At 49.0% G+C, this 14,990-nt stretch overlaps 1 protein-coding gene across 5 annotated transcripts in view; it reads left to right on the forward strand.

Annotated features, from left to right (window-relative positions):
- Window positions 1-14,990, forward strand: part of ELMO1 (engulfment and cell motility 1) — a 405,265-nt gene that overhangs the window by 363,892 nt on the left and 26,383 nt on the right. For all 5 annotated transcript variants that reach the window (XM_068152730.1, XM_068152729.1, XM_068152731.1 and 2 more), the window contains one exon: window positions 6,544-6,656. In XM_068152730.1, the coding sequence (XP_068008831.1) occupies window positions 6,544-6,656 (113 nt within the window). The remainder of the gene's footprint in view (window positions 1-6,543; window positions 6,657-14,990) is intronic.

The following is a 14,990-nucleotide window of genomic DNA, read 5'->3' on the forward strand; positions in this document are numbered from 1 at the left end:
CTACAAATGGTTCCAGTCAGTTTTGCATCATTACACTGCTCAGCAATCCCCTGCCAATCCCCTGCAATGTTTAGGGCTTCAAAGCCACTCAGTACTGCTAAGCCAGTCACCAAAGCTCCTCATTTTCCCAGCTTTTCCTGTGAGGCAACTGTTTCAATATGATACAGCTCAGCTATTTATAGTCTTCTGCCCTCATGAAACTTGTGAGCAATTTATATCCAGAGTCACTTGGCTAGTTGCTGTCACAGTGCAGAGCCTCCTTCCCCCATCGTGGAGTGAGTGAAACAGCCAACACAACTAGTTAAAAGCTACTGAAGTGTTGCCAGAGACTCATTTGAGACTGAGGAGAAAGGGGAAGCCTGAAGGCTCTAGAGGCTAAGTCAATCCATCAGGTGTTTAAGCAATCACAGCTGCATTTGCAGAGGTTTAACTCCATGCATTTGCATTTTGATTGCATCCATGATCACTTCTTCTTGATTGGGGGAGGAAGAGAAAGAAAGAAAGAAAAAAAGCCAAGGGTTCTTTCATTTTCTCCTTTGATTTGATTCCCTGTGCTGAACTCCCTCAAAGTGCATCGATGACACAGTTGATAGGAGTGCAGAATCATGGCCCCGTTGTAGAGCCCAGAGCTGTGCCCTGTGTTTTAAAGCCTTGCAGCTATGCAAAAGGAGGCTGCACACAGCAGTGAGTGTGCAGCCAGCAGGCCTTGCTTAATTCTGCATGAGAAAGTGGCAATCAGATGATGTTGTTCCCTGCTTTGAACATGACAGAAGGGCTTGCTGCTGCTGCTCATTGTTTGTAAGTTTTTCAAGCTGCTGGTTGAGAGGAGCTTCAGTTAGGTTGGGTTTGAATGGAAACTGGGAAGTGTTGTCATAGATCCCTGTAACTGCAGCCACTTTGTTTTGTGAGGATTAGCTGTCTCTTTGATAGGAGCAATAGGAGCATTGCTCTTCCTGTGTGGGGTGGTTTCAGGCTGTGCCTAGAAACTTTTCCACAGATCTGGAACAGAAAGTAGTAGGTTGGGGTCGGGGAAATCCCAAGCACCGATGTAGGCTGGGCAGGGACTGGCTTGAGAGCGACCCTGAAGAAAAGGACCTGGGGGTGCTGGTGGAGGAGAAGCTCAACAGGAGCCAGCAGTGAGAACTTGCAACCCAGAAAGCCAACCAGAGCCTGGGCTGCATCAAAAGCAGCAGAGCCAGCAGGAAGAGGGAGGTGATTCTTACCCTCTGCTCTGCTGAGACCCCACCTGGAGCACTGTGTCCAGTTTTGGAGCCTCTATTCCAGGAAGGATCTGGAGGTGCTGGAAGGTGTTCAGAGAAGGGCCATGAGGATGAGCAGAGGGCTGGAGCTGCTCTGCTATGAGGACAGACTGAGGGAGTTGGGGTTGTTCAGTCTGGAGAGGAGAAGGCTCCAAGGAGACCTAATTGTGGCCTTCCAGTATCTGAAGGGGGCTCCAAGAAAGCTGGGGAGGGACTTTGGGAGGGTGTCAGGGAGTGATAGGAGTGGGGGGGATGGAGCAAAACTAGAAATGGGTAGATTGAGATTGGATGTTAGGAAGAAGTTGTTCCCCATGAGGGTGGTGAGAGACTGGCACAGGTTGCCCAGGGAGGTGGTGGAAGCCTCATCCCTGGAGGTTTTTGCAGCCAGGCTGGCTGTGGCTGTGAGCAAGCTGCTGTAGTGTGAGGTGTCCCTGGCCATGGCAGGGGGTGTTGGAACTGGCTGATCCTTGAGGTCCCTTCCAACCCTGACAATTCTGTGATTCAATGATTCTAGAATGCAAATAAGTCACTCTTGGATGTGAAAAGGGAAATAATGATAATTTCATTTAATATTTACATTGTAGTTTTGCTTGTAAATGCAGCTTCATTTGCTTTCTAACTGAGCTGCTCTGGCTCTTCTGTGCTGGGGGGAAATTTTCAGCCCACCACAGTGTGAGATGAAAGATTTCAGTTTCTACTTTTGATTAGGGAAAATAAAAAAGCCTTCCAAACACAATCAATTCAAGATTCTGGGTTCATTATTGATCAGCCAAACAGCCACGATGAAACCACTGTCTCTGGTTCATTTTGAGTGGCTGTGGAAGGTGTCTAGCAAACCTGTAGGTCTCTGGAGGACTAAAGAACCTCTTGACTCATTAAATGTCAACAGGCATGATGAAGATCTGAAGTCCAAGTGGAGGCTTGCTGGTTAAAGGAGAGTTAATGTCAGCTAGGGAGTCATTTCTAAGCAACATTGGTGTGAAAATTGGCAGCCTTCAGGGAAACAGAGGAGGGAATGTGGATACCTTTTGGCTTTTCATCTTTCAGATTTCTCTGCAGTGTCAGGAGGAGTCACTAATGCCTACACTGAATGCTTGAAGTGATTAGCAGAGGGCATAGTGACAAGCCAGAAAGATAAAAGGCCTAAGCACAGGAGAGCAGTTCTAGGATGAGTCCTCTGTTGCGCTGTAATGATTTAAATCATAGAATCATAGAATCAATAAGGTTGGAAATGACCTCAGAGGTCATCCAGTCCAACCTACCACCCCACACCTCAAGACTAACACATGGCTCCAAGCACTGTGAGCCCTGTGAGGAAAGACTGAGGGAGCTGGGGTTGCTCAGCCTGGAGAAGAGGAGGCTCAGGGGTGACCTTATCACTCTCTACAACTACCTGAAGGGAGGTTGTAGACAGGCAGAGGTTGGTCTCTTCTCCCAGGCACCCAGTACCAGAACAAGAGGACACAGTCTCAGGCTGCGCCAGGGGAGGTTCAGGTTGGATGTTAGGAAGAAGTTTTACACAGAGAGAGTGATTGCCCATTGGAATGGGCTGCCTGGGGAGGTAGTGGAGTTGCCGTCATTGAAGGTGTTCAGGAGGAGACTTGATGGGGTGCTTGGTGCCATGGGTTAGCTGTTTGGGTGGGTTGGATTGGTTGATGGGTTGGACACGATGATCTTGAAGGTCTCTTCCAACCTGGTTTGGTTTATTCTAATAAAGGTTTATTCTAATAAAGTGCCACATCCAATCCTTTTTTGAACACCTTCAGGGATGGTGACTCCACCACCTCCCTGGGCAGCACATTCCAGTGGCCAATTACTCTTTCTGGGAAGAACTTTCTCCTCACCTCCAGCCTAAACCTCCCCTGGCACAGCTTGAGACTGTGTCCTCTTGTTCTGCTGCTGGTTGCCTGGGAAAAGAGACCAACCCCCACCTGGCTACAACCTCCCTTCAGGGAGTTGTAGAGAGCAAGAAGGACTCTCCTGAGCCTCTTCTTCTCCAGGCTAAGCAACCCCAGCTCCCTCAGCCTCTCCTCACAGGGCTGTGCTCCAGACCCCTCCCCAGCTTTGTTGCCCTTCTCTGGACACCTTCCTCAGCATCTTTCCCAAACTAAGGAGCCCAGAACTGGACAGAGGACTCAAGGTGTGGCCTAACCAGTGCTGTGCACAGGGCAGAATGACTTCCCTGCTCCTGCTGGCCACACTGTTTCTTGTACAGGCCAGGATGCCATTGGCCTTCTTGGCCACCTGGGCACACTGCTGGCCCATGTTCAGCTGCTGTCCACCAGCACCCCCAGGTCCCTTTCTGCCTGGCTGCTCTCCAGCCACTCTGACCCCAGCCTGTAGTAATACCTGGGGTTGTTGTGACCAAAGTGCAGACCCTAGATGAGGCACTTGGTGCCATGCTTTAGTTGATTAGATGGTGTTGGGTGATAGGTTGGACTGGATGATCTCAAAGGTCTTTTCCAAACTGGTTAATTCCCTTCCCTTCCCTTCCCTTCCCTTCCCTTCCCTTCCCTTCCCTTCCCTTCCCTTCCCTTCCCTTCCCTTCCCTTCCCTTCCCTTCCCTTCCCTTCCCTTCCCTTCCCTTCCCTTCCCTTCCCTTCCCTTCCCTTCCCTTCCCTTCCCTTCCCTTCCCTTCCCTTCCCTTCCCTTCCCTTCCCTTCCCTTCCCTTCCCTTCCCTTCCCTTCCCTTCCCTTCCCTTCCCTTCCCTTCCCTTCCCTTCCCTTCCCTTCCCTTCCATCAGCAAGGAGCTGGAAGTTATCTCTTCTTTCCCTCCCTCTGCTTCCTCCCATGGAAAGTCTTCCTTAGACAGTGAAGTATGTCAGAGAGGATTACCTGTTGTATTTTGGGATTGGTTAAAGACCTTCCTCTTCCTTTGGTTGGCAAAAGGCAGGGAGGCTTTAGAGGACAGAAAAGGGAATGCTCTGGGCAGGCAATCAGATGTTTATGTGCTGGCTGACTCATCCATTCATAGGGTTTTTTTTTAGCGGCATCTTACAACTAGGATGCTATGATACCTTTAACACCTCTTTAATGACAGCCATCCAATTTCTGAATTGAGCTACCCAAATATCAAGCTGATGTTCATACCAGGCTTGAATGCTTGAAATAGGTCCAGCTGGAGATTTAGTCTGCAGCCTGGGCTGCTGAGTAATCCACCTTGCATTTTAACGCTCTTCTCCTCAGCCTCTGCTCCCAACCTTTACCTGAGGAATGGGCAAGCTCATCAGCTCAGTAAAAGCCAGACATTTATCCAAGCCCCAAATCCTTTTGTTAGTAGTGTTTAATCATTCAGCATACTCCTATCTCAGTTGCCAGTGAGAAGACAACAATGCCTGGAGACTCTCACAGGCTCACGGGATGGTAGGGGTCGGAAGGGATCTCCAAAGATCATTGAGTCCAGCCCCTCTGCCAGAGCAGGAGCTATTATCCTCCTCCTGAAGGGTAACAACACCTTTCCAAAAGGTGGCATGTTGCTGTAGTTACAATGCTTCCCTGACTTTTGACTAGCTAGATTTCCACAGCTTGTAAATATGCAGTGGGTTGTGCAACAAGAACTCCAACCATTTTGTCACTGCCTGGGGACAAGGTGGCATTTTTGTCTAAAAGCCTGATCTTCTTCCTAGCAGAGGACTTTCAGGGGGGGTCTGGCAAATCAAAGGCACAGGATCCAAATGGATGTGGAAATCAGCAGGGCCTGGCCACACCAAGTACTCAAGAATTGAGAGGTAGTTGTTGTCTCCACAGGATACCACAGCTTTGCTTCCCTCTGATGATGATTGCTGGAACACACTGCCAGACAGAATGCTTTTTGATATCACCTAATTTGCACAGCAATGCAAGACTGTAGTTCTGACACACTCCATCTTTTATAAATCCTTTACACATCCAGTTGGCTGCTTTTTGTTGGGGTTTTGTTGATTCTCCCTAGGCTTGCTGTCGAGTCAGTGTTTAGACCTGTCTTTTATGTGTTCTTAATGAATCTAAGTGAGGATACAACTGATGAATGCAGACATCTGTGAGTCTCACTGATGGTGTATGAAATCATACTTTAAATGTCATCTGCAGACGTTTTCTGCCTACTTCTTGACATGTTGAACTCTTATCAAAGCAGTGTGAAGAATATATATAAGATTGTTTCATACAGTCATAGAATCACCCAGGTTGGAAGGGACCTCCAAAGGCCATCTAATCCAAACCCCCTCTGCAGACAGCAGGGGCATCCTCAACTAGATCAGCTTGCCTAGAGCCCTGTTGAGTCTCACCTTGAATATCTCCAGGGATGAGGCTTCCACCACCTCCCTGGGCAACCTGTTCCAGTGTTCCACCACCCTCATGGCACAGAATTTCTTCCTGACATCCCATCTAAATCTGCTCTTCTCTAATTTCAGACCATTGCCCCCACCCTATGACTTTGTAAACAGTCCTTCTGCAGTCCTCTTGGCAGGCTCCCTTCAGGTACTGGCAGGCTGCTATTAGGTCTCCCCAGAGCCTTCTCTTCTCTAGGCTGAACACCTCCAGCTCCCTCAGCCTGCCTATGTAGCAGAGCTGCTGTAACCCCCTGATCATTTTTGTGGCCCTCCTCTCTACCTGCTCCATCAGGTCCATGTCCTTCCTGTGCTGAGGGCTCCAGAGCTGGCTGCAGTACTGCAGGTGAGGTCTCACCAGAGCATAGAAAAGTGTGTGCAATCATCTCTCTCCATCTGCTGGCCACACTGCTTTTGATCATGCCCAGGATGCACTCTGGGTTTCTGCACTTCTGGGGACAGGCTCTGCTCAGTTGCACCCTGGGATAGGACAAGGGGCAATGGAAAGAAACTCTAGCACAGGAAGTTCCACCTCAACATGAGGAGGAAATTCTTCACTGTGAGAATCACAGGGCACTGGAACAGGCTGCCCAGAGAGGTTGTAGAGTCTCCTGCTCTGGAGCCTTTCTAGCCCTGTCTGGATGTGTTCCTGTATGACCTGTGCTGGATTCTCTGCTCCTGCTCTGGCAGGGGGGTTGCACCTGATGATCTCCAGAGGTCCCTTCCAACCCCTAACATCCTGTGAGCCTGTGAAGTGACTTGCCTGACTGACACTCTGATGCCATAGCACAGAGATGTCTGCAGCAGAGGTACCTTGACCCCCATTCTTAGTTATAACCACAGGAGTGGTTTTCTGTTGCAGCCCAGCTACTGACTGGTGTCCCCTTCAAACTCCTTGCCAAAACATCGTGTCTCAGAGGGAAGAGGCTGGTCTTTGATTGAATTTGACATGTGCTTTACTTTCTCTCTTCCCAAGGGAACTAAAAGAGAAGATTCAGCCTGAGATCTTGGAACTGATCAAGCAGCAGCGTCTCAACCGGCTCGTGGAGGGCACCTGCTTCAGGAAGCTCAACAGCCGGCGTCGGCAAGGTACAGCCCAGCCTGCCTTTTACTGTCACTTTTGGCTAAAAGAGAGGAGAAGGAGTGCTTTCTGCTGGCAGGATTCTTGCTTGTAGTGCTGTCTAGACTGGTTTTACTGAAGGCATCTCCTGATTGCAGTTGTTGTGGGAGTCCTTGTGTTTCCCTGGGAATGGCCTTGGCTCCACCGCACAGATCGGCTGGAGCGAGTCCAGCGTTGGACAGCGATCTCAAGCAGCAGCCTTGCACTCTGACCTGCTTTGATTTCTCTCTGAGTGTCCAGGCTGCTTACTCATCTCAACACAAAACTCTCTACCACTGTAGGAACAGGGCATGAAACCTGATGGAGTCACAGTTTTGGTCTCTCAGACTGGGATCACGTGTATGTGTGCAGTGGGCTCATGCTGCACCCCTCCCTCTAGTGCTGCCTGTCATAGGTATTTAGTTTCCATAACTCATAGAATACTTGGGTTTCATGAGAGTGAGGCAAGGTTGAGAGCACCATACAGGTATCAAACCCTTAATGAAGTCATAGAATCATAGAGTTGTCAGGGTTGGAAGGGACCTCGAGGATCAGCCAGTTCCAACCCCCCTGCCATGGCCAGGGACACCTCCCACTACAGCAGCTTGCTCACAGCCACATCCAGCCTGGCCTTCAAAACCTCCAGGGATGAGGTTCCACCACCTCCCTGGGCAACCTGTGCCAGTCTCTCACCACCCTCATGGGGAACAACTTCTTCCTAACATCCAATCTCAATCTCTCCGTTTCTAGTTTTGCTCCACTACCCCCAGTCCTATCATAGAATCAGTAAGGTTGGTAAAGACCCCAAAGATCATCAAGTCCAACCTATCACCCAAGACCTCATGACTACTAAACCATGGCACCAAGTGCCACATCCAATCCCTTGTTGAACATCCCCAGAGACAGTGACTCCACCACCTCCCTGGGCAGCACATTCCAGTGGCCAATTGCTCTTTCTGGGAAGAGCTTTCTCCTCACCTCGAGCCTGAACTCCCTGAAACTCTCAAAAGTCCCTCCCCAGCTTTCTTGTAGCCCCCTTCAGGTACAGATTCCAGGGGCTGATACTCTCTTCATGGTTCTGCAAGCTTCTCTTGTTCCTTAGCTTCTTTCCTAGTATTTTTTTGTCTTATATTACCATGCACATTAATTACATTGTGGTGTTTAAATGTACTTTTAAAAAGCACTTAGAGCAGTAATTTGTGTACCTTCACAGGAATTCCTGATTGACATGAGAAGATCTTATTATTTCCCTCCCCTCCCTCCCCCCCCCCCCCCCCCCCCCCCCATTTCTATGAGTCACTGCTCAGTGCTGGATTTATAGCTCATTATATTCAGCCAAACTGTGATTAGTTTCCCCTCAGAGAGGCACAATTTTTCTCTGGACAAAATAGCAAGGACACAGTGTAAATTCATCAGATTGATTGGAAGTTATAACTAAATATTTTCCCTTTAAAACTCTCATTTTGTGAGGATTCAGATTGTCACTTGCTTTTGACTGTAAACATAAGACAAATTATGTTGTAAGACAAATTATGTTTTAATACAAATTATGAGGCTCACCATGAGCTGGCAGTGCCCTCAGGCAGCCCAGAAGGCAAATCACATCCTAGGCTGCATCAGGATGGAGCGTGGCCAGCAGGACAAGAGAGGGGATTCTGCCCCTTTACCCTGCACTGGTGAGACCCTGCCTCAAATACTGCCTCCTGTTCTGGTGTCCCCAGCATAAGAAGGACACAGAGCTGTTGGAGTGAGTCCAGAGGAAGCCACAAAGATGATCCAAGGGCTGGAGCAGCTCTGCTGTGAATAAACCTTTATTAGAATAAACCAAACCAGATTGGAAGAGACCTTCAAGATCGTGTCCAACCTATCAACCAATCCAACCCACCCAAACAGCTAACCCATGGCACCAAGCACCCCATCAAGTCTCCTCCTGAACACCTTCAATGACGGCAACTCCACCACCTCCCTGGGCAGCCCATTCCAATGGGCAATCACTCTCTCTGTGTAGAACTTCTTCCTAACATCCAACCTGAACCTCCCCTGGCGCAGCCTGAGACTGTGTCCTCTTGTTCTGGTACTGGCTGCCTGGGAGAAGAGACCAACCTCTGCCTGTCTACAACCTCCCTTCAGGTAGTTGTAGAGAGTGATAAGGTCACCCCTGAGTCTCCTCTTCTCCAGGCTGAGCAACCCCAGCTCCCTCAGTCTTTCCTCATAGGGCTTGTGTTCCAAACCCCTCACCAACTTTGTTGCTCTTCTCTGGACACCTTCCAGCAAGTCAACCTCCTTCCTAAACTGAGGGGCCCAGAACTGGACACAGGACTCGAGGTGTGGCCTAACCAGTGCAGTGCACAGGGGCAGAATGACCTCCCTGCTCCTGCTGGCCACACTCTTCCTGATGCAGGCCAGGATGCCATTGGCCCTCTTGGCTGCCTGGGCACACTGCTGGCTCATGTTCAGCCTACCATCGAGGACAGGCTGAGGGAGCTGGGGGTGTTCAGCCTGGAGAAGAGAAGACCCTAGGGGGACCTTTGAATACCTGAAGGGATCCTACAGGAAGGCTGCAGAGGGACTTTTCATCAGGGGGTCTAAAGACAGGACAGGAGGGAATGGTTTGGTTCTGAGGGAGAGCAGGGTTAGACTGGAGCTGAGGAAAAAGCTCTTCAGCAGGAGGGTGGTGAGGCTTTGGAACAGGCTGCCCAGGGAGGCTGTGGCTGCCTCCTCCCTGGGGGTGTTCAAGGCCAGGTTGGATGAGTCCTTGAGCGGGGTCCCTGTCCACGGTGGGGAGGTTGGAGCAGATGATCTCTGAGGTCCCTTCCAACGTGAGCTGTTCTGTGATTCTATGAAACTAGAAAATTACAAAAGGTATGAATAAGAACTGAGGTCAATATATGGAACCTTCAGATCAATTGGGGGAGCCTGCTTTGTGCATAGTATCCCTGCAAGCCTTTCTTCCTCAGAAACAAGGAGGCAATTTTCCTGAATACAGGGAGGTTCTTTTTGGAAATGTTCAAATGTCAAAGCCTTTATGACAGACCTGAATCACAGAAAAATGTGATGCAGCTTGTTATCTTCTCTGTCAAGCCTACAAGCACCCATGGAGCCCACTGCACAGAGTCTAAGGAAAGAGCATTAATATTCCCCCATGAATTTCTACACAGGCGTGAGACATGATTTCCCTTCAGCAGCTTATTCCTGGAGAAAAAGTAGCTACAGTATTGCACAGTTTGGTTTGGCTATCAGCAGTGAGTGTTTGGTTTCTTCCTGTAGTAGCTAAAGCAAGGCACAGTTTGGTTTGGCTATCAGCAGCGAGTGTTTGGTTTCTTCCTGTAGTAGCTAAAGCAAGGCACAGTTTGGTTTGGCTATCAGCAGCGAGTGTTTGGTTTCTTCCTGTAGTAGCTAAAGCAAGGCACAGTTTGGTTTGGCTATCAGCAGTGAGTATTTGGTATCTTCCTGTAGTAGCTAAAGCAATGCATAGTTTCATAGAGTCATAGAATTGTTAGGGTTGGAAGGGACCTCAAGGATCAGCCAGTTCCAACCCCCCTGCCATGGCCAGGGACACCTCACACTGCAGCAGCTTGCTCACAGCCACATCCAGCCTGGCCTTCAAAACCTCCAGGGATGAGGCTTCCACCACCTCCCTGGGCAACCTGTACCAGTCTCTCACCACCCTGAGGGGGAACAACTTCTTCCTAACATCCAATCTGAATCTCCCCACTTCTAGTTTTGCTCCATCCTTCCCAGTCCTATCACCCCCTGACACCCTCAAAAGTCCCTCCCCAGCTTTCTTGTTTGGCTTGTTTTGGCTCTCAGCAGTGAGTGTTTGGTTTCTTCCTGTAGCAGCTACAGTAATGCTTGAACCTGAGGTAGGACACACATGGTTAGTCAACACAAGCTGAAAAAATTGACTGACAAAAAAGCCTGAGCAGGAAGCTTCCAGCCTGGTGCTGCCCTTTGAGCAGAGGTGAAGCCCTTTCATGTGTACTTGGCACTGGAAAGCTTCCTCCACTCCAACAGGTGACTCATGAGGGGGGGATGCTGGAGATGAAGCTGTGAGGTGTCTGTAGTCAGTTCTCACTGCCTTCTGTGTTTCAGCAGAGGATTATCCTATCAGCAGGATCTCTCTGTAGCCAAAATTCAGCAATGTTATTGTTGTCCCAGCAGGCTCCTTAGTGCTTTTAGAGAGTCTGTGGCCTTTGCCTTGCCAAGGTTTCAAGGGAGAAGTGCAGCACTAACTCCAGGTTTTGTTAAGCCCTCTTAATCGGCTGGAAACGAAGCAGCCAAATCCAGCCTGCCCTTCTGGGCCTTGTTCAGCAGCAGAGCAGGAAGCTCTCTGCAAATCCCCACTTTGTTCCTTCACCATGGACATCAGCTGACAGATAGACCTTTCTCCTTCCTTCCTTAATTCCTAAAAGACAGGGGAGAAGACTAAAGGGAAAGCCTGCAAAGCACTTTACAACCCCCAAAGTTATTATTTCCAGTGGAGCTAAGTACCAGAGGAAGGCATTTTATGGAGGATAATAGATACTTCTGATGCTGTCATCCAGTACATTTGTAGTTTATGTTGCTGAGTGCACTCCTGGAAATAAATTCCCCTTTTAACTTAACAAAGATGATAGAGGAATTGCCTGTTATTGAAGTGATTTTGCAGCCAAAGGTGAAGTTTCTTGAGCAGTAATTTTTGGAAGGGCAGAAAAGCCTGACGATACACACCATTAAATTAAAGACACAAGGCACCATGGAAATAACCTGAAAAGAGAAAGCTTAAATTAAGACAAAACCCCCCAAACCTCAAGTGAAGACAGCTTAAGTGAAGCTAGGAGAAGTAGCTCACACTTACTGAACAAGAGCACTGCCTTTGTCATTTTTCTGCCGAGCCTCTTTGCTACCGCTGCTGCAGCCCAGGCTCCTGCAGCCCAGGCTCCTGCAGCCCCATGAAGAACAGCATTCTGTGAGGGTGTGGCTTCCTGGGAGAAATCAATTAACCAAATGTGCCTCCAGCATTGCTACAGGGCAGTTATTCACCAGGCACTTTCAGGGCTTGCTGGCATTTCACACAGTGATCACAGAATGTTAGGGCTTGGAAGGCTGAAACCTCATCCAGTTCAACCCCCCTGCCAGATCAGGAGCACCTAGAGGAGATCACACAGGAACACATCCAGGTGGGTTTTGAATGTCTCCAGAGACAGAGACTCCACAACCCCTGTGGGCAGGCTGCTCCAGTGTTCTGTCACCCTCGGAGTGAAAAAAGTCTTCCTTCTGTTTCCATGGAACTTCCTCTGCCTCAGCTTCCACCACTGCCCCTTGTGCTGGCATTGGGCATCCCCCAGCAGAGCCTGGCTCCAGCCTCTGGGCACTCACCCTGCACAGCTTTATCAACATTAAGCATTTAAGGGCAGTCAGAGTGGAAATGTGTCACTCCAGTTGTGTTAGAGCAAGGCAGTGTCAGTCCATATACACATATCTGAAACATACACAACTGTGTGTTGTCACTGACGTATTTCCCAGGTAACCAGCACCAGAACAAGAGGACACAGGCTCAAGCTGTGCCAGGGGAGGTTTAGGCTGGAGGTGAGGAGAAAGTTCTGCCCAGAAAAACTGGCCATTGGAATGTGCTGCCCAGGGAGGTGGTGGAGTCCCCATCCCTGGAGGTGTTCAATAAAGGCTTGGATGTGGCACTTGAAGCCAGGGTTTAGTTAGTCATGAGGTGTTGGGTGAGAGGTTGGACTTGATGATCTCTGAGGTCTTTTCCAACCTTATTGATTCTATGATTCCTATGCTGGGGACACCAGAACTGGAAGCAGTATTGGAGGTGGGGTCTCAGAAGAGCACAGCCAAGGGGCAGAATCCCCTCTCTTCTAGCCAAACTGACTTTGTTGTGTGGGGCTTTGGGTGGGATTTTTGGGGGGCTTTTTAAACCTCATCTATAATCCTTAACAATGTGTTACAATATACTTAACCCACTGGATGCTCTGGCAATTACCTGAAAATCAGCACAAATTGTCTGAAACCTTTTCAGGTTAAAAGCTGCAATGATCAATTCTGTTTCCACAGGAAGAGAATTTAGCCCCTTAATTTAATTGCATCAGTGGTCAATGAGCTAAAAGGCATAAGGGCTTACCAAAAATGTTAATGCTGGTAGTGTCAGGAAATCATGGTGAAATGACCAAGCCAACATCCTCTCCAAGAATCTGGGACTAGCAATTGCCCTCTCTGCAGCTGCTTGTTGTGAGGGGGAGTTTCACAGAAGCAGCTGTAATAACACAGGAAACAAAATAATAGTTGTAGCTTATAGAAGAGACTTAGGCTTTGGGATAAATTCTTAAGACTGGGCCTAAAAGCAGTACAAACCCTGATCCCTCGTTAGCTGAGAGTTCAGAGAATCACAGAACATTAGTGGTGGGAAGAGAGCTTGAAAGATGATCTAGTGCAACCCCCCTGCCAGGGCAGGATCACCTGGGCTGGGGTTGGAGTGGCTGGAGAGCAGCCAGGCAGAAAGTGGCCTGGGGGTAGTGATTGACAGCAGCTGAACATGAGCCAGCAGTGTGCCCAGGTGGCCAAGAAAGCCAATGGCATCCAGGCCTGTATCAGGAATAGTGTGGCCAGCAGGAGCAGGGAAGTCATTCTGCCCTGTGCTCAGCACTGGTTAGGCCACACCTTGAGTCCTGTGTCCAGTTCTGGGCCCCTCAGTTTAGGAAAGATGTTGAGATGCTGGAAGGTGTCCAGAGAAGGGCAACAAAGTTGGGGAGGGGTCTGGAGCACAGCCCTGTGAGGAGAGGCTGAGGGAGCTGGGGTTGCTTAGCCTGGAGAAGAGGAGGCTCAGGGGAGACCTCATTGCTCTCTGCAACTCCCTGAAGGGAGGTTGTAGCCAGGATGGGGTTGGTCTCTTTTCCCAGGCAAGCAGCACCAGAACAAGAGGACACAGTCTCAAGCTGTGCCAGGGGAGGTTTAGGCTGGAGGTGAGGAAGAAATTCTTCCCAGCAAGAGAGATTTGCCATTGGAATGTGCTGCCCAGGGAGGTGGTGGAGTCCCCATCCCTGGAGGTGTTTAAGAAGAGCCTGGCTGAGGCACTTGATGCCATGGTTTAGTTGATTAGATGGTGTTGGGTGATAGGTTGGACTTGATGATCTCTGAGGTCTTTTCCAACCTGGTTAATTCTGTATTCTGCAGCACCTAGAGTTGCCCCATCCCAGCTGCATGCACACCGCTGTGGAGTACAGAGGCTGCTGAGAAATGCCTGCCCCATCTTTGGCATTCCAGCTGCAGACAGGGGTTTAATATCTCTGAAGAGTTTGGACTGCAGTTTTTCTCTGTTTTATAACCACCACATTTTAATCATGGTAGAAAAGAGTTTTTTACTTCTGCTTTGCTTTTTATCTTGTTGTTGGAGAGCAGTTTAGAGCTGAAGGGAAATGCTGTTGTTGATCAATTTAGAGCTGAAGGGAAGTGCTGGCTGCTTCCATGTGCTGTTCTGTAATTAGGATTTCTTTACCCTTTGTGTGAGTGGAAGAAATTTCATCTCATTTTTGACTGCAGCCTTATTTTCTCTGCTGCTTTTCCAGTGAAATTGTGTTCAGCACTTGCACTACAGTAAAAATAACTTGCAGTAATCCTGTTTAAAACCATTCCCCTCCAAGGCACTGAGACCTCACCTGCGTGGGATGTTCTCTGATAAACTGTTTGCAGCATCATTGTGCAGCTGAAAAAAAAAGCCAGAATCCACCCCAGCTGGTAAGGCTGAGGTGGTTGTAGGGGCAAAGGGTTACTTCCCATTGCTTATGTGCTGATCAGCCTCTTCAGCCTGGCTGATGCACTCACTCAGTGGCTGAGGGAACCTCGTTAGTGCCATTTCCAGCTTTCACTTAAGGGTTTTTCTTTCGCCAGCAAAGCTGTGGCACAGTGGCAGTTATTAGTGAGCCCACAGGAGAACTGAGCCAGACGTGCTTCAGGCTACAGTCTGTGGCTGTTAGTTCTTTAATTAACCTTGGGTTATGAGGGATTGCTCCATCAGCCTTCAGAGCTGGGGTTTCTTCCCATAAAACCACCCCTTTGTGACAATGAAGTAAGAGGTTTTCACTGAGGGCTTTTTCCTCTTGTGCTGTTGGAGCAAGGCATTGAAACAGGGCCAAGGTTACCACATCACTAACTCCTAGGGAGCTGAAGAGGCAAACTTTATCAAACCCATGCTAGCAACACCAGCCCCATTTGTGCCAAATTCAAACATACTAATGGTGGTTTGGTTGGGTTTTTTTCCCAATCACACCATCTTCCTGGCCTGGTCACTGGATAGAATGGAAGGATAGGAATAGGAATAGGAATAGGAATAG

The sequence above is a fragment of the Melanerpes formicivorus genome, unplaced genomic scaffold (assembly GCF_026170545.1).
Source record: "Melanerpes formicivorus ecotype bairdi unplaced genomic scaffold, bMelFor1.0.p_v2 SCAF_24, whole genome shotgun sequence".
Taxonomy (NCBI): domain Eukaryota; kingdom Metazoa; phylum Chordata; class Aves; order Piciformes; family Picidae; genus Melanerpes; species Melanerpes formicivorus.